Here is a 20,959-nt window from a genome sequence, read left to right as displayed (position 1 = left end):
AGAGTAACATGTTATGAAATTAGGCAGCAACTGAATCATAAATTGTCCACGGTAGTTTTGAACAGGGGAATAGCCTAAGAGCCAACCACTTGTAATACTAGAAAGTCTCGACTTTTTCAAGGATATATATATTTTTGCCATATGATCTATGCATATTACTAGGAAGGGACTGATGCGACAAGAAAACCATGAGCAGACGATATTGATTTTTTTTTTTTTAGTATTAGTTTCAAATTATTTCAGCTTATTCAGATTATACCTAGAGAGTATGACGTGAGTAAGTTACTACAAGAAGGTGTATTACTATGAGATGAAAGATATGATAATTCCCTCTTAGGTTATGTGATTAAGTATTTATCCCTGATGTGTATAGTATGATATAATTTTAAAAAGTGTACGGGGAGTTTGGGGTTAGTTGTTCCAATTCCTTGTTTGAGAACGGAGATGAAGTTTCCTAAGTGTGATTCATGTCTATAGTTCTTAAAGATAGTATACAATCCCGAGAATAGAGTCCGATAAGGAGGAAAAGTTAGAAATAACCTTATGCTTCACTTTAGTACTCGAGAGAAGAATTAGAGAATATGATGCTAGCAAGTGTTTAACAGAAGCATAGTGAGTAAGTTTGAATAGACACAGTGAGTTAGAAATTTTCAGTAGAGTTAGTAGAAGTACGATTTGAGTTACTTAGTCAAGTTAGCACTACTAAGTGGGTAATCGTCTAAATATTAATCGAAGGCGTGTTAGAACCAAGGTAGGTTTAAGTTAAATTGAAAGGTATGAACATGGGTGAAAGAAGAAAACCATCTAAGCAAGTAAGAGAGCAAGCTACGAAGAAAGAGTCTTTAAGAGTTATCAGAAAAGAGTTTTCCCCAAGACTTACAAAGCTAGTATGCCAGTTATATACATTAGAAACCCGTTCATTTAAGTAATCCATTTTCCTGGGTAAGTATGACTTGCTTGAAGTAAGCGGAAGAAATGAGTCGTCAGTATTTTAGAGAAAATTAGCGGAGCCAGTAGATGACCACTTATCGCTAACTCGAGAGATCCATAGGCTTTAAACGTCAGCTTTTGAACTAAGGGGGAGATCGTGCGATAAGGTGCCGATATAAACTATGTGTTTTGTAAGTTGATAGGTGTTAAGGAGATTATGTTTGAGGGTCACAGTTTCATGTAGCCAAGATAAGGTGTGTAGAATGTGATCTTTGTCATGCTGTTGAGATCAAGTACTAGGTAATTATGTTATAAGATAAAGTTCTAGATCGAATAGTGGATTTTAAGGGTATAACAGTTCCAATTCCAGAGTAATTCATGTACTATGTAGTACTAATGCACAGACGTACTCTACTCATGCCTTTCGTACTCATATCATGCCCATGTTGGAAGCTTTACACTCCACGTTTAAGATACGAGAATTAAGACTTCATATGATAGTAAGCTTTGCAAGGGAATGTCCTTTCATGTTTCGCACATCAGGTGTGCTCATGTCTAAAGTTAAAAACCGCATTCAGGTCTCACGTATCTATCATGCTTTTATACCCATGACCACGTTCTAGCTTCTAAGTGCTTACCAAATATGATGTTGATTTTGATAATGATTGAGGAGAAGGTAACACAATAGTTTAAAGACTAAGAATCCTATGGAATGCCCACCTGGTCCTTGAACAAAGGAAAAATGCCTTAGGTAAATGATTTATTTCAACTCCAAAGATATGCTACCTACGTTCTCACGTACTCGTGCCCACGATCGACTTCTTTGAGCATTCACATATAGAAATAGCCTAACAGCGGGGTTGGTAGGTAATGATAAAAGAAGAAGTCAAGACGGATGTCCTACCCACGATTCTACGTAACTCATGCTTATGTTCCTACGAAAAGTTCTTGCATTTTTAGAGCGACTCGTAGCTTGGCACAAAGGATGCCATTTTCTTTTCCGAAGTACTTATGCCTGTTTAAGTTCAAGATGACTTCTACTTATTCCTTAGGTGTGACGAACGAAGAATTTATGCCTATGATCCTTCACCTTCTACGAGTCTTATTTTATAATGAGGGTGTCGACTTACTGATAAAAGAGTAAACTATGTTGAACCATGTCTCATTCTGTAAGTATAGATAAGTTCCAAAAGTGATATCTTATCCATCCCATGTACGTCTATGAGTACCCAAGAGTGAGCCTACAATTTTACTCCACGCAAATCACGCTTATGTCTTATTAATAGCTCAATACTCGTGAAATTAGGTCCAGACGCCACGATATGCATCCATGATGTACTCATGTAAATGTCAGGTTGCTCATGGTCCCATGCCCCATGTCATGCTATTCACGTTTCATCCATATGAATCACGTTCCCATGTACGCATGTTCCACGTTACGTCCTCCATGTATAATGCACCATATCATGTCTACGTTCTCTAAAAGCAAAGTATCTTATATAAATAGTACCAATAATTCCTTTTCTCTCGCTCCTCTATAATTCGCTCACGAGAATGAGCAAGATGAGCTAAGGTATTCATAATCATGATTAACACGAACAAGATAATCGGAAGTAAGGTGCATTCCTATATTCAAATAGATATCTTTTCATGTAACCTATGGTACTTATCTCCCGGGAATATTCTACTCGGGTTCGATGTATTCATGTCATGCCTATGCTAGAGATTTATGAACACCTATGTTAGGATCATATTCTTGTTATACGACTCAAGTCAATCGCATTCACATCGAGTTGCGCTTACATTCAAAGCCTAAGTCATACTCCTATCTCATATTACCATGGTGACATACGAACATCTGTGATTAAGTCTCTAAGTATCCAAATCCTACCCGCGCTTAGTATTCAACCCTCATGTTATAACAATCATGTTTTCGACATTCAGATCCCATGTTACGATATCCATTTTCACACGTATTCGTATCTCATGACATTTTAGCACTCATGTATTCATGTCATCCAATCTTCGTGTATTTATGTCCCACGTCATGCATCTCACGCCAAAGTAATCATGTCATGTTCGTGCCTATTTCCTATGACTATGTCATTCGTGCCTACGCATTTCTTCCAAACCCCATGTATATTAATCACGTAATCATTGACCAATATCCGTGTGTTCAAGCTTACTCTTCGTATTTATATTAGATACATTCAAGATTCGATAATCACGTTATGTTACATCATGTGTATTAAGATGCTATGTGAGTTGCGTGTGTTGGTACCGTAGTTAGTTGGTAGGCGTTTGAGAAATGTACAGGATCCGATTATGAAGGAAGTCCCGCCATAAATTTTGTAGATTCCGAGTTAGTAGCGATTCTTAACCACTAGTCATAAATCGAGGACAAATGTTTCATGATTCTCATTCATGTAGGCGCTACTCGCTTCATGTTCCCCATGTACATGTTTCCATGTAATCACGTATTCGCCGATTCGACGATCATGACCATGTTCCCACGTAACCATGTCAAGCTCTTATGTTTACGTCATGTTCCTTTCATGTTCATGTATTCAAGCCATGTCCTCGCCATGTTCTTAACATATGACCCATCATTCGAGGACGAATGATCCCAAGGGGAGATATTGTAACACCGTACCTTTAACCTAAGCTTTGACCATGATCCTAGACTTGGTAAGTAGATAAAGGATGCGAGATTGGAATTTTTCCTGTTCCAATTTGTGAGATAGTGATTTACGCCCATGAACAAGTAGACGTATTTCGAGTTCTACGGGTCAGTAAACCAAGTCGTAAGCGGTACCAAGGATTTCTGAGCATTCTGTAATTTGGCAGTTGAATATCATAGGGTTAAATACGGATCGTATTTCGTTTTATGACCCGTATTTCAAAACATATTTGGAATTTGGGAAAACTTCCTTGATGAAAGTTGTAGAACATTGAAATACCTTTCCAACGGTATATTATGGGGTCAAATGGACATCGTGCAAAGAGTTATGGCCATTTTACTGAAGAGACGCGGTCTGCATCCATATGTCAAAATACGGACCGTATTTCAAAATACGGCCCGTATTTCAAAATACGGCCGTATTTAATCGGGGCCGAAAATCTAATTTTTCCGTAAGAGTATATATTCGTCCATATCGAGCTCTAATCATTATTTTTCATTCCTTCAAGCCCCTAGAACGACTTCCTACCCTCTTTCATCATCAAGAACACTAAGGTAAGCCTACTCTAATTATTCCAAGTCAATTCTAATACATATCCTTGTAATCTAAACAAGAAGTCATCATTCCTAAACTAGGGTTTTCAAGAAAACCCATCTCAAGGTTCAAGAATTCAAGATTTTTGGAAATCTTCTTCAAAGCTCAAGTCTTTAATTCAAGTTTTGGAGCGACTAAGGTATGTAGAGTTACTATCTACGTGTGGGAACATCATTTGTTCTTCCCACGCCTCATAATCCATAAATTATGATTCTCTACTAAAACTAGGGTTTCTACACCATGCTCATGATAACCCTAGGTCCATGTCCATGATTATATTATGTATGAATTGTTATAATTCCATCATTGAGTTCTTAATATTTCTTTATGATTATTAAGAATCGTCCGTAATCTATGAAAATTCATATATCTCATTCCACGGGTTCATGCATGCTAGTTTATGATATATTATGCTATTTTCAAGAAAATACTATACATGTTTTACAAGTTCACGCAAGCAACTATAATTTATGATATCCATGAACAAGAAGTTATATTCATGAAAACCATGGGCGTGAAGTGCCACTTATTTTACATGTTTATGATTTTGGGAGTTGCTTTAATTAGGAAGGCTTCGGATAGCACCGAAACTCGTAACCCGCGTAGGATGAGGATCGCTCCCACCATGTCCCGGACGATCTCTCATAATGACCTGATCCTTTCATATTTTATTAAATCTCGTGTTTCACGCAAGGACTGAGTGTTCTGCTGGCGGGACGCAAGCACCAGACCATGGATCGGTTATAAGTTATTGCTCTCCCTACTTATGATATTTTTACGATGCTTTATATTATATATGTATTCATGTCCATGCTCATAACCAGGTTTCAGTTTCACGTTCAGTTCTTATCTTTATTACTTCATGTCCCATGTTATTTCATTCAGTTGCTTTACATACCCGACATTCAATGTCACGTCCCCTTTTATTGCCGGGGCATTTCACGATGCGAGTATTCGGTTAGGATTCCCACACATCCGCTCTGCGCAGGACGCATTCGTATCGCCTTATCGCGAGCCCCATCTCATTCGGGGTTTGGTCAACTTTTGTTTTATGATTAGTTACGCATCTAAGGTATCTGGGGGAAATACGGTAAGTATGTTTTCCAATGACTCATGATAGAGGTTTCATAGACTAGACAAGTCGCTTATGTTATGTCGACATTCGAGTCGTATAGCCATTTTGGCTCATTCATGTTATTTCCGCACTCATGTTTAAATGGTGTATTTTTATTACGTATTATGACTTACTACGTTTTATAAAGGCTCATCATGCATTCACGTTACATTCCGCTCATGTTATGCCTCATGATGATTCAGCAAGCCATGTGGTTCGCTCGGTCACATGCAGTAAGGCACCGAGTGCCGTGTTTCACCCAGGCCATGGTTCGGGGCGTGACAATCCACCCTTCTCCTTCCCTCTTTCTCGAGCCATTCATCTCCTCCAGACCACATCGCTTTCCTCCAGATCTCTCATCGGTGTTGTCGTTCTTTCTCCTTAGCCTTCAACCACAACCTTCAGTTCGTAGGAAAAATGGAGCTTCCAACACCACCATACCTCTCTCCCTCCCTCTCTCCTTCTATTTTCCCGAAAATTAGTATCAAATCTAAACCTAAAGCCAAAACGGATCCAAAAACAAGAAAAAGGGAAGAAAACATGAGTAGTTAAAATTGTTTAGGTTTACAATTGCGAATGGTCGGCGGATGAAGATGAATTGGGACGGTGGCGGCGATTACAACTCTTTAGGGTTTAGGCGTAAAATTGTTTTTTTTTTTTTTTTTACTTCTAGTTATTTTGGACCCCAATTTTACATGTCGTCTTTTAATTAGTCATTTTGTCACATCACCGTGAGTGTATCACACATACTTTATATTTTTTGTTGATTTTCAAAGGTGTTTAATGGGTACAAATTTTAGTGGGTATAGATGATCAATAGATACAAGTCTGGGTAGAGGTGTTTAAGTGGAATCTGTGGACAACTTTAAGGGGCGGTGGATGCTTAAGGCTTTATTTTTCGCAAATGCTCACACTGTCACACATACTTCTTAGAAAAAAAGGCTCATAGTATCCAAAATATTTTATTTATAGTTTATTTATTTTGGAATTGATGAGAGTCCATTAAATGAAAGTCAAATTGTGAGTATAAAATATAGAGACAACTAGATACCGGAGCCCGTGCCAGCACGGGCCCAATATATGTTAATTATTTTATTTTTATGCAATAATAAGACTCGTTCAACATATTTTATGATGTTTTTTGAAAGTTACATGTGGAAAAATAAAAGTTTTAGGAGCTAGAGTTCAACAATTTGTGTTATAGTATATTTTCTTTGTTTCAAGTTATGTGACCTTATTATTATTATTTTTTTGAAGATATGTGCTAATAATCATTTTAAACCGTCATTTTAAACCGCTAATCAAACCTTAACCACCATTTCAAGACTGATTGAATTTTAATTACTTTTTAAAATCAGTAAACATCATTTTAACGACCGTACCCCTAGACTAAAACGTGATAATCTTTAAAACTTCACATATATGTACTTGGAATGCAGGAACTCCGAGAAATGTTTCTGGAGTAGTATAATCTTTAAAACTTCACATAGATGTATGGTAATTATATGTCTCTATTGTATGATATAATACGGACATATAATTATATGTGTGGTGTAAGATACTCTTTGTATCTTTATTTTTCTGCGAAATATCATAATTATGTATTTACTAATAAATTATATTGGCTATTTTGATGTTTTATAATTAGAAACTTAATACATTGGAAAAGGCCTACTTATGTTCGTTTATTTTCAGAATATTAAACATTGCAATAAGAATAGAGTAATTTATTTCGTAAACATATTCAATTAGTTTTATTACAATATTACAGTTAGTCTTGTTACCTAATTATACTTGTTTCTTCAGATATTATTCCTTATTCATCACAACTTTTAACCGGTTGTAACTTTTAAAAATTAAGTTTGTTAATAAAATATTTATTTCAAACTAAAAATTAATTTTATAAAATAATTCTAACCGGTGTTTCTCTACCTATTTAACATATTAACTATAGGTAGGATACATACTTACTGAAAAAGCTATGGAGACGGGCCCAACACAAAAAATAGTCTTCACACTTTTCTTTTTAGTCTGTCTTAAAAAGAATGATATATTTTTATGTTTAGAAATTTTATCCCTATGCAATTAAAAAAAAAATCTACATATTTTACGATTTTTCGTGAAAATCACGGGTGAAAAGCTAAAAGTTTTGAAAGCACGAATTCAATAATTTATGTTATAGTATATTTTTTTTGTTTCAGAGTATTTGAAACGCTTTGAAAAGTTATATTTTTGTATGGTAATAAATCATTTCATTAAACGTAAAATTAATAGTGGATAACTATTATTAACATTAGTATAAGAACAAACAACAATCACATAGTCTTTGAGTTCCTTATTTCATCTATAAAATGTTTTGTAAATAAAATATGAGTATTAATGGAGTACGTAATTAACATTTGAAGGAATTCAGATGAAAAATTGAATGACTTAAATTAAAAAAATTGATTTGCCACTAAAAGGAACAAGTTAATAGAAGTAATATATATTAACAGAGTAATTAATAAGCATATTAATAGTAGTAGTACACAGTAAAGAGAAATGAAATTTGTCTATCCAAAATAAAGAAGTGGGTCCACTGGTGTTAAAGAAAATGTAAGGAACCAAAGAGCCGTGAAAATAGGAAAAGCTGATGGGCCCCATAGCATACGAAGTTGAAGTGAGGTGCATTTCGTCGGGCAAAAAGGTTGAAAACAAAATATGGGCGGTTCTTATGTCCGACAATGATAAAAGTACACCTAATAAAGCAGTCAAATACAATATTCTGAGGCACGAAAATCATACAATTCCGAAATTACCCTTGGAATGATGTCGACGATCCTGCTTCTGAAACTCAAATTTCTATATAGTAGAGATTACCAAAAAAACTATGTTAATTACCTCACATAGCCTTTTTTCAACATTTAAATCAACTCCTTTATTAGAAGCTTGGTCTCCAATCTCATTTTCCCTCTTCCACGTACTTCTTTTTAATTCCCAACCCCTTCGTACTTCTTCTTTTTTTCTTCTTTATATCACCTGTTTGTCTGTCTTTTACTAAAATCTCTTTCTTCCAAAAGCTTCATTTATAATTGAGGGAGAAATTTGTAGAAGTTTTTGTGCTTTTTTTTTTTTTTCTCTTCTTCTTTCATCTCCTCTATTATTAGACAATAAATTATATATTTAGCCCGTTAGCTTTTAAAAATAATAAAAAGAAGTTAACCGTTGAATTTATTTATTATATTTGTTTAGTGTAACTTTTTACAATAATGCAAGTTCCCCTAAAAAGTAATACTCATCAAACCTTCAGGAACTTTAATAGTGAATTTCGTCATTATTCATTTTATCTTTCTGAAACCAAAATACTTAATTAGACTTAAATTTTGAACTTTCTTCTATTTTCCAATAGATTTGTTTTCCCATTAAATTAACATTAGATTCAACGGTCACGTTTTGCTCTCTTCGTTTGTTTGTTTTTTTTTTTTTTTTTTTAATTCCTTGTCTTGTGTTTATTCAATGAAAATTTCAGTTGAGTTTTTTCTTGTTTCATAGCTAATGGAAAATGCGAGTTATTCCATTAATGGTGCTCTCTTGTATAATAATGTATAACAATTTGTATATGTACTGTCTAATAGTGTATAAGAATGTATATGTAATGTATAATAGTGTATAAGGATATATATGTAACATTACAAAAGAAGTTGAGCAACTAAATATATATATCTATACATTACATACATTTTTTTGCGCGGATTGTCCTTCTATTGGGGTGGTCTTTAATTTTTCGGAAAAGGCTCAAATATATCATCGAACTATCGAAAATGACTCATTTACGGGGGGGGGGGTCATAGTTTGGCCATTTCATTTATCTTGTCTTGTTATCAAAATGGCTCATTCATGCCATTTTTCATTAATTTGGGTCGGATTTTTTTATTAATTTGGGATTTAAAATTGAGCCGGTTTAATTAAATAACGTGGACCTCTAATTGGAGGTCACGTGTCATATCTAATATTGTAAAACGGGTGTTAATGAAAATGGCATGAATGAGCCATTTTGATAAAGGCGATGGCATAGATGAGCCATTTTGGTAATATTGATGGATAAATGTTGTCAAACTATTGACGAGTGGCATATAAATGAGACATTTACGATAATTCAATGGCATATTTGAGCCTTTTCCTTTTAATTTTTGCCCCTCGAATTCTTCGGTTTTAATTTTTGCCCTTCGCTTAAAAAGGTGGCCGTATTTAAAAATACCCCGAAAGTTCTGGGTTCGAGCCCCCGTCAACAAAAAAAAAAATCGCAAGGCAAGGCTTTTGCAATAAGTTTGCCTTATGCAAAGACTTTGCTTCCTTTAAGACGCATAACTAAAAGCCACGCTTATAAGACAAAGTTTGCGTCTCCGCAAGATTTTTAGGTTATGCGCCGCAGTCGCCCGCCATCTCGTATAGATTCTATGTAATCTGTTTCGAATAGGCATAGGTTCATAGAAACCTATGCCTTACGAAATTGTTATTATTTTTTACTCTGCTGGGTTTCGAACCCAGAACCTCAGGGTATTTTCGGTCACATTTTTAAGCGAATGACAAAAATTAAAGATCAGCGAATTGAGGGGCAACAATTAAAGACCAGTCCGTATGAAGGACAATCGTGCAAATTGCCCCATTACATATTGATGCACCGATGATACAATGGACTATATTGAGTGCAAACTAAATGTATGGGCTGTATATGTATGGGTTATTTCCCCTAAAATATATGGTTATCGGACAGTGCACGTTATGTGCTTGGTGGATTAAGTGAGACATCGAGTGTAGGTTTAACATGATAAGACTCTTAACGGAAAGGCCCATTTGGGTTTTTAGCTGTCAAGTTCTCTGTGTAACCCTTATAATTAACACACCTTTTGTCTTTTTTTTATTTTTTATACACAACTATAGAGTGACGAGAAATTTGTGATAGCTTCGAACCCAAAAAAAATATGTGATAGCTGTCCTATTAATGATATCATCGTGACAAAAACCACATCCTCCTTAATAATCTTTACGTATTTTATATTCTATCATGTTAAAGGAGTGATCTGAGAAGCTGACACTGAAAAGTAGAATTGGTGAACAATCATGATATGAGTGTGTGTTAGTTGGTTTTGAATGAATAGAATTGCCTCACCAAAAAATTGATTCAACTGGATGAATCAACTAGAGTGAAATTAATTTTTTTTTTTTTTTTTTTGATTGGTAAAGTTAAAATTGTTTTACCTTACCTTACAAGAGATAAACCCAGAATCTGGCTGCTAGCGGGCATTAACTTGCTTGTCCAAAAGACTCCTGGGAAACTATACATACATACTACTCTTTTACTGATGATTACAAACTCACTTGCTACTACCCCGTAAATTTAGAAATTCTGAATTTTTTCAAGATTTTCCATCGTAACTATAGAGTGGAGGAATGCACTAGTTGACTATCATACCAAACTATTGATCAACCAAATAAAAGCGCAACCAATGGTTTATTCTAGTTGACTATCATACCATACTGATAATTTACAAAGTGTAAACACCGACTATACGAGTCAATGGTATATAAGAAAACTATATACATCCACATTAAAAGAAGCAATATGTTTAACTCAAGGTCCCAGCAACACAATTTTGAAGCTCCTCATAAAAGTCTCTTTCTGGTATGAAATTCAGTACATATTAGTACATTCTTTGTTGGCTGTTATCATGTCCTGTGAGTTTGTAGTCCTCATAATGCACACAAGAATAAAAAGTCAGTCAGCACTAGTTATTCTGTAGCAAGCATTTATTTTCAGGATTTTGTTTCTGGACAACCCTGGCGTTTTCTCAAGCAAATACTCAATAAGAAATCTTGCTAAAGAGTATTTGAGCATCATACTGAGGCTGTAAGGTCATAGCCTGCATCGGGGCATGGATGTATGATGGGGAAATGCAAAAAGAATATTGCTGAATGATCATTACCAGGACCACTTTAGCCTCAACAAGAGCTAAGTTTTGGCCCACACAGATTCTGGGGCCTAATCCAAATGGGAAAAATGAGGCTAAATGTTTCCGCGACTCAGAAAATCTCAACGGGTTGAATTCATGCGCATCATCTCCCCAGATCACCTTGTCATGATGGACAGCAGTCATGGCCAAATAGATCTGTGTGTTCCCTGGAATGTCAAGGTTTCCTAGCTTGACTTTCTTGGATGCTTGTCTCATCAACATCACTGCTGGCGGGTAAAGTCGAAGTGTTTCATTCAATATCATGCTCACCTGCCAATCGGACATAAAAACACATCCTGTCATCTTATTGCGAGAAAATAGGGATACTATGCACTATCTTTGCAGGTACCATGAATGCATAAGGAGGTTGTTCATCACTAAAGCGGTTTCTTAAAGCATGTTAGTCCTTTGTATCATACTTGAGACAAATGATAAGTACAATACAAGGCTTATCATGAGACTGTTAAGGAGAGTATAGAATCTGCAATAACAGCTGAACTTACAATCTTGAGATCAGCTATATTCTCTGCAGTAGGAATCCCATTTCTGCACGCACGAACGACTTCTTCCCGCGCCTTGCTTTGCCATTCTTGATGCAACGCCAACAGAAGAAAAGCCCATGTCAGAAAATTAGCAGTTGCTTCCTTTCCTGCAAAGTAGAATGTTTTGCATTCGTCTACAACCTCCTCTATATCCAGTATCTCCTCTTTGTCATCCTGATTCTTGAGTGGATTCATCAATAAAGAAAGCAAGCTCTTTGAATTGTTTTCTGTTCTGCTGCCATTGCTTATCAACATCCTTATTGCATCTCGAGTTTCCTTCTCCAGTCTACTCCTCAATCTGTTCTTCTTGGTGGGTAAAAATCTGTATCTAGTTCATCGTTAGATGTCCAGAAGAAAGAAATGGCTTGATTTACTTTGAAAATAATGAAGCAAGTAAATTGCTCTAGGATGAGGAAGCCATATTTTCGAAGAAGCGAGTAACAAGACTCCGCCATTTCAACTCAACAGAGACAGTAAGTTGGCTTAGAATGAACGTTTAGTTTCATCTCATGTGCCAAATTAGAGCTTAGTAATATTCTTTCTGGCAATGCTGCAATCTCTAAGTGCCTAGCAATATAGTGGTAAACATTCTTTTTTTGATGGGTAGCAATATAGCTGTAAACATCACTTTGCATAAGGCAATTGCAGGTGTCAAAGGGGCATTTCAAATGGAGTTCTTCTGAAAAGGTTATAGTGGACATTTTGAATAGCAAAAACAATCAATCCAGTGGTATTAAAAGATACAATGGACTATTTACAAAAACATATCTTATCTTCTCACTTGTTTTTCCCTCTGGCTTTTACATGGTAGTTCTCTTTAGAACAGAAATTGCAAGAAGGGAGGGAAAAAAAATCAACAGTAAAGAATGAGATGCATTTGCATTTGTTTGCTCCTAACCTTTACCTGTATCATTCATAAAAAGAAAAAGTGTTAGAGGATTTTAACATAAAAGAAACGGATGCATATAAGTTTGGTATTCAACAAAATCGATGCATCACACTATGTGATAACGAAATGCACCTGAATCCAGGAATATAAACACTTCGTATGGACTCTAAAACAAGGCTCACTTGCTGGTCTTGTAATTCAAAAATACGCTTGCCCTCCTCAAAACTGCTTCCAAAAGCCGTCCTAGAAATGATATCTGCTGAAAGGTTGTGAAATTCCTTGTGTACGTCTATCTCAAACTGGTCTCTTGCACTTCTTACCTCTTCCCACTTCTCCAACAACTTTGTTGTACTATCAACCATTTCAGAAATCCAACCCTGAGAATATATGAACACATGTCAATTGATTAATCAGCTTGAGCTTACATCAATTTGTCAAACCATGACAAAATTCTAGAAAACCAACCCCTGAGACATATACTTGACCTTTAGGAGAATCATTTAGCTACAACACTTACACAATGCAGTGCACTCATTTTCCCAGTATAGATCACAATACAGAAACACCCTTCGTGAGACTGGCTAGATATGTTGAAAAAAAATTAAAATGTACATATAGTGTACTGCGTCCACGCCAAACCTACTGCTTTTAAATTCTGGATATATTTCTGAATAGTGAATGCATTGTCTTGTTTCTGTTACTATACTCTTCTTTTATTCCCCCATTTCTCTCTGCTTAAACAACAATACTATGGACATTTACATTTTTTTCCTATTCCTTATTGTTTCTTCATATGTTCGTACTTCACCAACCAATCAACCTCCTGCCACAATTTTTTTACCTGAAAGCAGAAAACTATCAAGTGGATCTCCCCAGGAATAAAGATGAATAACAGTTGCACAACAGGATCTACTTTCATCTACTGAATAAGCTTTTAAAAGCTATTCCCTTTTATCTGTTTCAATTTCTAAGACACTACAATTTTCTCAAAATGTTTGATACCGTTTTTTCCTATAAACTTTCATTCTAAACTATATTTGATGTGATATTTTCTCATTCAACGTAATTTTTCAACCATTACTTAGAGATTTCTTTCATTGCAACTATAAGTCAAACTAACATTCTATGCTTCATGTCCAATCAAATCCTGCCAAATAAAATAGACTAGTTGAAAGAAATTTTGCAACTCTTAGGTAATGATCCATATAAAGTGACATTAGTAGTATGTAAAATAAAGCATTTTAGCACCCCAAGCGTGTGACTTAGTGGTCAATGAAGTGGGTTAAGAACCATGGACTCTAAGGTTCAAATCTCAGCTGAGGCAAAAATTCCCATCTGTCCAAGCCTCGGTGGACAGAGTTACCTGATAGCTATTATGTGGAAGCTAGCAGGGTATCCTATGGAATTTGTCGAGGTGTGCGCAAGCTGACCCGTCACCACGGTTATAATAAAAAGCATTTTACCAGGTAAAAATTCAAAATAGAAAGGAGTGAGTTAATACTTGCAAGAAACAACCGAACTAGATTAGGCAAAGAAGCATTAATTACAAAATGAGTACCTTTACTATCTCCATGTTAAAGGCCTGGTTGGTGATCCTTCTATGAATAGCCCATTTGCGACCATCTAACCTAACAAGCCCATCTCCAAAGAGAAGCTTTGACAAAGGGTTATGTTTGACTTTCTCAAAAGAACCACAGGTGTTGAGCAAAATCTGCTTGATGAGCTTTGGGTCAGCAATAGCAAGCCTAGGTGTAGGACCAAACCAGTAAAGGAAATTCTTGCCATACAGCGTTGACCAATTATAGTAGTGTGGCATCACACGTGAAACTACTATATCATGATGATGACTGAAACAAGTTATCTTTGATTCAGCTTCTGCTATCATTACTCTTCTGATACTTGCTGTGTTCTTGAAAATTGGACTGTAACTTGGTCCTTCTATACCTTGTTTCTTGAAGTGATGTTGAACTTTTAGAGGGACCCATATGATTTTGTAAGCCAGTTTGAAAATGAAGAAGGAAATGAAGAGTAGTGGGAGGAAGAAGATCATTGTCACCATGAAAATGGAAATTCTTTGAGCTGAAAAGAGTAACTTCTCAACACAGGCACTGTGTGTGTGCGCGCGCGCGTGGGTGGCTGTGTGAGGAAAAATGACAGGTTTTATTATGGATACTCATTCCGGTTCAAAAAGAGTGTTCAATTAATCTTTATTTTTAAATTTAAAAAAAGAGTGTTTCTTTATACAAATCAAGAAAGAATTAATCTAATTTTTTCAAATTTACACTTATTAAGTGTTAAGTGACTAAATCTCAATACTTATTTAATTAGGGACATTTTAATCAAATTATTTATTTTTATCGTAAGAGTTAGCATTTTGTTCAGGGTGTGCAAACATTAAGTGGGCATTCTTTTTTAAGCGGAGGAAGTATTGATTAATCAGTACTCAGATTTTTCTCAATTTGATACTCAAAATGGCATATTTTTATATTTAGTATTTACTCCATTTCAATTTATGTGGTATAATTTGATTAGACATGGAGTTTAAGAAATAAAGAAAGGCTTTTGAAATCTATAGCCTAAAATAAGCCATAAATATTTGTGTGGCTCTAAATCATTTTATTAAGGATAAATGAGAAAGTTTAAGTTAATTTTTTTTTAAATATATAAATGCATCATTCTTTTTTGATAGACTAAAAAGGAATTTGGGACAGAGGACTGAGGAATAATAATTTATCTTTGAACTTCTCCTTTTACTCTTAAATGCATGACTTATGACCATACAAATATCTATGATTTGTTTTAAACCACAAATTCTTTTTATTCACAAACTCAATGCCCAGTAATACCTTCATGTAAATTGACGGAGGGAGTACGTCTTAATACTCTTTGGGATAAGGCACCATTACCCCCCCTCAACTATACCCGAATTTGCTACGACACACCTTACCTTTCCCTGGGCCCTATTACCCCCCTAAACTTATTTAAAACGGAATAATTAACCCCCTAAACGCCGATGTGGCATAAAGAGAGTGTGTTTCACTCTCTTTGAGAGAGTGAAAAAAAAAAAAGGGAAAACTTAATTTTTTTTTTCTTAAAAATCTGCATTTTCTTAAAATTTGAAAATAAATCTAGTCTTCCACATTTAGTTTTAAAACAAGGGTTTTCCACATGTTAAGAAAATAATTAATTTTTTCAAAATTTTATAAAAATTCAGTTTTTTTCACATTTTGGCAAGAAAAACACTTTTCCGGATTTTATTTGAAAAATAAAAGTGTCCTAAGAAAATGAAATCATGAAAATCAAGATTTTTTAAGACATTTTAAAAAAATAATCAAGTTTTCCATATTTTTAACAAATCCATTTTTCCATATTTAAAAAAAAAATAATCATTTTTCAGTTTTTTTTTCTTTTTCAAAAACGGGTTTTAAAAAAAAACAAATTTTCAGTTTTTTTTTTAAAAAGGGTTTTAAAAATCCTTTTTTTAAAAAGAAAATTCAGTTTTTTAATCCATGTTTTTAGTTTTTTTTTTTTTTTAAATGGGTTTAAAAAAAAAATCAAATTTTCAAATTAAAAAAAAAAAGACGGTTTTAAAACTCATTTTTTTTTTAATGAAAATTCAGTTTTTTATTTTTATTTTAAAAAAAAATTGACACGTAAGCTGAAAAAATTAAAAAAAGAAGAAGAAAACAAATAAATACACATGTGGCAAGGAGAGTGTATGTCACTCTCCCATATGAGAGTGGGCATCAGCTTTTAGGGGGGTAATTATTCCGTTTTAAATAAGTTTAGGGGGGTAATAGGACCCTGGGAAAGGTAAGGTGTGTCGTAGCAAATTCGGTATAGTTCAGGGGGGTAACAGTGCCTTATCCCATACTCTTTTAAATAGATTTAACTTAAATGGTTTTGATTTTGAGAGAAACCGAATCAAACCCCATGCATGATCACCTGTGAGGCTCGAACATAGTATAAATTTTATATGAGCACTCTCTTACAACAGGCTATTTACTCTATTTTCTAATTATTTTATTGTTAAATTTCCTATAACTAATCGCTTATTGTAGTAAATTAACTGAAGGTGTAAAATAGTTATACATTAACTGTGCACAAAATTGATTTTAAGTATACAAATTTCTATATTCACTTTCTTTATTTGAATTTTTTTAATTCATATGGTGAAATATCTTCCTCTTAGAAACACTAGGTGTCATGTAACACATATTTAAGTGAACATGTTCGAACAAATTTAACATTTTAGATGATTCATTTAGGATTAATGGTTTTCTGCTAACTACTATTATAATTATGGCATTGAAAATTGGGGAAAGCAGGTATGCATCTTGCTGACTGTTGGCAAGATAAGCTAAGTAATTGAATAAAATGGCATGGGCCACCGTGGCTACTTGATTCGCAAAAATTTTCTTTCGTTATCCAACTCCAACTCAATAACTATTGGATATTGAGAAAATGATCAAAATGGTCCTTAACGTAGGGCTTTGGTTATATAAGGTCAAATTAAGTATTAACTGAAACCAACAAGCCTACTATACATATTTGAGTCCGCAACTTAAATAACCCAAAAAGTGTCCACCAAAATACCCCACTAAAAAAAAAAGTAACCAAAGTACCTTTTGCGACCAAAGTGTAAATTTACACTTTGGCCCTATTGCGCACTAATTTAGTGCGCAATACCTCATTTCTAAAACTGCCAGCCCTTTATTCAAAAAAATAGTTTTGAAATTCACGTTTTTTTCGTACTTTGACCAAAGATTAGTCATGTTTAAAAACTCCGGAATATCAATATTATATATAGAGACTGGTATCTTTTTCTGCCAACAATAATGTAGGCTCAACGCATCAAGTATACCTGTACGTTTGGATAGTCGTTTTAGGGGTTGTAAAGTGTCCGGAGTAAGTTTTGTTTGTCTGGAAACTTGTATCTTTAAGTTTAAGTGTTTTATTTTATAGGGTTTTGATTAATTTAGGGCGTTGCACGAGTTATTATTACACGACAATAAAAACTAAGATAACTAATTATCATTAAGAAAATAATACCCAAAAAAAATATAATATTAACATAAAATGTACATTTTATTTACAAATACACAATCTCCATCCCCCTAGGTCTCACATGTGGGAGGCTTTAGAATAACCTTAGGCCTAAGGCGAACCCCACTACCCCCACCACTCTCACCATCATCTCCATCCCCTCTCTTCCTCTTAATTTGTACACGTTGTATGGCGTGATCATCCTGCGTTTCCTTCCTAGGGGGCTTGTTCAAAACATGCTTCCTATGGGAGACGACGGTAGCCGAAATGTGAGCCTCAGGAGATGGCTCAATCTCAACAGGAGACAAGTCCCCATGCGCATAAGAATGAACCTGAAATAACATATAAACAATTTAGTTTAGATTTATGCTAAACTAAACATGGAATAACATATAAACAATTAATAAATACATTATTTTATTGTAAAAAATCAAACCTGTGTGTCGACGGGCTCCTGAGATGGCTGCCTAGAGGGCTCCTTAGAGGGCTCATGAGCTGGCTCCTCAGCGGACTCCTGAGTGGGCCTTGGAGCCGGAGATGTAGATGGTGCCGGAGCAGGAGATGGATCCACAGGCGCAGAAGAACGAACCTGAAGTAACATATAAACAATATAGTTTAGTTTTATGCTAAACTAAACATAAAATAACATATAAAAAATTAATTTAATACATTATTTAATTGTAACAAATCAAACCTGTGTGTCAACGGGCTCCTGAGATGGCTCCTCAGCAGTCGCCTGAGCGGGCCCCGAGTCGGAGACATGTCGAACTCCTCGAATAAGAAATCGAAGTCCAGCACCGTGCCACCCTGTAGATCACGAGCCGGCCGCTCACCCTGTGGATGACGAACTAGCGGTCGTGCAGGCGATAGCCAGAACATGTGATCTGAAAATAAATCCAGCATATATACAGGTGTCAACGGATGCTCTGAAGTCGACGGCCGGTGAGAATTCGACGGCCGGTAAGAAGTCGACGGGATCTCTGAAGTCGACGGAGGCTGCTGGGCTGGAGCTGGAACTGGTGTATGGTCGTCAGGCTCATCTACTAGACCACGACCCCCTCTGGCCCCACCCCCTCTGTGACCAGCCTCTCTGGCCCTACCACCTCGGCCACCAGCCCCTCTGCCCCTACCCTCTCGGCCACCAGCCCCTCTGGCACGACCACGACCACCCGCTGCCTGATGCGGGACCTCTGGAATAGGCTCGTCGACACGTCCGAGCTCCTGCGCCTGCTGCATACCACCCTCGGCTAGCTGAACCATCCGTGCTGCATATCCTGCTGTCTCAGGGGCATCCATATGGTCCAAGCTCTCCCCGCGAATCCTCTATACGGTCCGTAGCTGCATTTGTTTGCAAATATTAATGATTGAATAAATTTGCAACTCAATACATTAAACGATTAATTAAGTTTAAGACTAATAAAACTTACCAACGCCTCATACTGTCCTGCGAAAGCTGCATATCCTCGGCCATCTGCACCAGGCCTGGCGGGGTTGCCAATCAAGCTGCGAGTGATCCGCGTGTACCACTGCATGTACGTCTGGACCGGAGTCGCATGTCCGACCACCGCTAGCGTCCCTACCCTCTGATCCCAACGGTGGACCTGGAGCTGCATAAAGGCCCGTCATGCATCAGTGACGGCTGTACGCTCGTCCCGCGTATAATGGTCGTGCTCCCAAGTAGCCTACTCAGGTAAATCTTGTACATGGCCGAACTGTCGTAAGACGCGGCTGGTCGCGTGATCCTCAACTATGTCCATATGTATCAATGGACACCGCAACCTCCACGAGAGCTCACCAACCCTACAAAATGCCGGCAACTGATCCAAAATCTGATCATTCGGTGTCCATATAAAAGCCTGTAAAAATAATTGAATTAGTTAACAATAAAAGACTGCAATAGTAAAAAAAAATAAAAAAATAGCATACTAATGTAAAATCAAAAAAACTTTCCGTGTCTGACGTCATACGATCTAGCTTATCCCTGTACGGGAGAATACTGTTGTGCGTATCCACATCTCGGATAATGCCTCCTCTCGTCCATCCGCGCGTATGGCATCGCCTCATCAATATAGTCGAGCGGAGGGTCAATAGCTGTGGGCTGAAAAGGTCTCATCCTAGTCCACACCTATATCTGAAAGGGTCATTAAAAAAATATTTTATTAGTCGTCGTTTCAAAAGCTATATTTAGAATAAAATTACACACACTTAAATATAGTACTTGAAGGAGCGGGCAAAATGCAGCGACATCGGTCCTCGCGCCCATAGACGCCCTACAGAATCCACAATACATGAAGGCCAGAATAGCAACGCCCCAACTGTAACATCCCAACTCGCCCAGATGCTCCAGAAAGGGCAAATACCTCAAGCTCACATGGGAACCCGATGTGTTCGGGAACAGGATGCCCCCGAATATGACAAGAAGGTCCAGACGAGCACACCGGTCAACATCAACCTGAGGTGTGTCCTCTGTAATCGGATGTTGCATGTCTACGAGCCGCAAGTGATCGAAGAGGGAATGCATCGACAGCCGACTCTGTCCCCATATATCATGCGGCTCTAGCACGAAAGCAGTGAGCCTAGTCAACTATTGCCGATACAATGGCATCTGCTGAGGCTCCGCAATATACAAAGCGCGTCCATCGACCTGGAAACCGTAAAGGACTTCCATGTCCTGAAGGGTGATGGTGGCCTCACCAGTGCGAAGATGAAATGTATGGGTCTCCGGTCGCCATCGCTCAATCATGGCCGTCACAAGAGCCCTGTCATGCTGTACGCGACCAGCAGCGACGCAACGGTAGATACCGCCCTGATATAGTATCTCTAAGACACGAGGATGTGGGGGCCGAGCTGCTAAAATATCCCATGCTTGTTCCATAAACCTAGGACGGACCAAGCGGGTGGGATCTACATCCGAATCCCATACTAGCTGGGACCTATGTTGCTGCTGTAGATAAAGTACCTCTGGCTCGAAGGGCCCAGGATGAAGGGGGTGGGATCCATGGAGGTGTCATATCTGTTTTATGCATTTTTAATTAATCATTAACATGTAATATTAATTATGTAATCTTTTATCGAAAAATTGTACTAAGGATGTTCAATCCTAAACTAAGGATGTTCAGACCTAAACTAAGGATGTTCAATTATACTAACTAACTAAGACTTTAACGGAAAAT

The 20,959-nt window shown here is 36.6% G+C and overlaps 2 protein-coding genes across 2 annotated transcripts; both read right to left on the bottom strand.

Moving 5' to 3' along the window:
* Window positions 1-10,791: 10,791 nt before the first annotated feature.
* On the bottom strand, window positions 10,792-14,887 carry LOC132037877 (cytochrome P450 734A1). The gene is made up of 4 exons (XM_059428519.1): window positions 14,299-14,887; window positions 12,873-13,117; window positions 11,813-12,173; window positions 10,792-11,579 (listed from the first exon to the last, which is right to left on the bottom strand). Exons 1-4 carry the CDS (start codon window positions 14,797-14,799, stop codon window positions 11,160-11,162), a joined length of 1,527 nt encoding a protein of 508 aa, XP_059284502.1. The 5' UTR covers window positions 14,800-14,887; the 3' UTR covers window positions 10,792-11,159.
* Window positions 14,888-17,978: 3,091 nt separating this feature from the next.
* On the bottom strand, window positions 17,979-19,903 carry LOC132037407 (uncharacterized). The gene is made up of 2 exons (XM_059427922.1): window positions 19,214-19,903; window positions 17,979-19,124 (listed from the first exon to the last, which is right to left on the bottom strand). Exon 2 carries the CDS (start codon window positions 19,080-19,082, stop codon window positions 18,444-18,446), a length of 639 nt encoding a protein of 212 aa, XP_059283905.1. The 5' UTR covers window positions 19,083-19,124; window positions 19,214-19,903; the 3' UTR covers window positions 17,979-18,443.
* Between the last annotated feature and the right edge of the window lie 1,056 nt (window positions 19,904-20,959).

The sequence above is a fragment of the Lycium ferocissimum genome, chromosome 11, assembly GCF_029784015.1.
Source record: "Lycium ferocissimum isolate CSIRO_LF1 chromosome 11, AGI_CSIRO_Lferr_CH_V1, whole genome shotgun sequence".
NCBI lineage: Eukaryota > Viridiplantae > Streptophyta > Magnoliopsida > Solanales > Solanaceae > Lycium > Lycium ferocissimum.
This window is presented reverse-complemented; position numbering and strand designations above follow the sequence as displayed.

Bases quoted from the DNA above. Each gene is read 5' to 3' on its own strand.
- LOC132037877 (XM_059428519.1), bottom strand. From the start codon at position 14,799: ATGGTGACAATGATCTTCTTCCTCCCACTACTCTTCATTTCCTTCTTC. The intron at 12,174-12,872 runs GTGCATTTCGTT...AACTAGATACAG, and splicing joins GTTTATATTCCTGGATTCAG to ATTTTTACCCACCAAGAAGA. The intron at 11,580-11,812 runs GTAAGTTCAGCT...TCCGATTGGCAG, and splicing joins ATATAGCTGATCTCAAGATT to GTGAGCATGATATTGAATGA.
- LOC132037407 (XM_059427922.1), bottom strand. From the start codon at position 19,082: ATGGATGCCCCTGAGACAGCAGGATATGCAGCACGGATGGTTCAGCTA.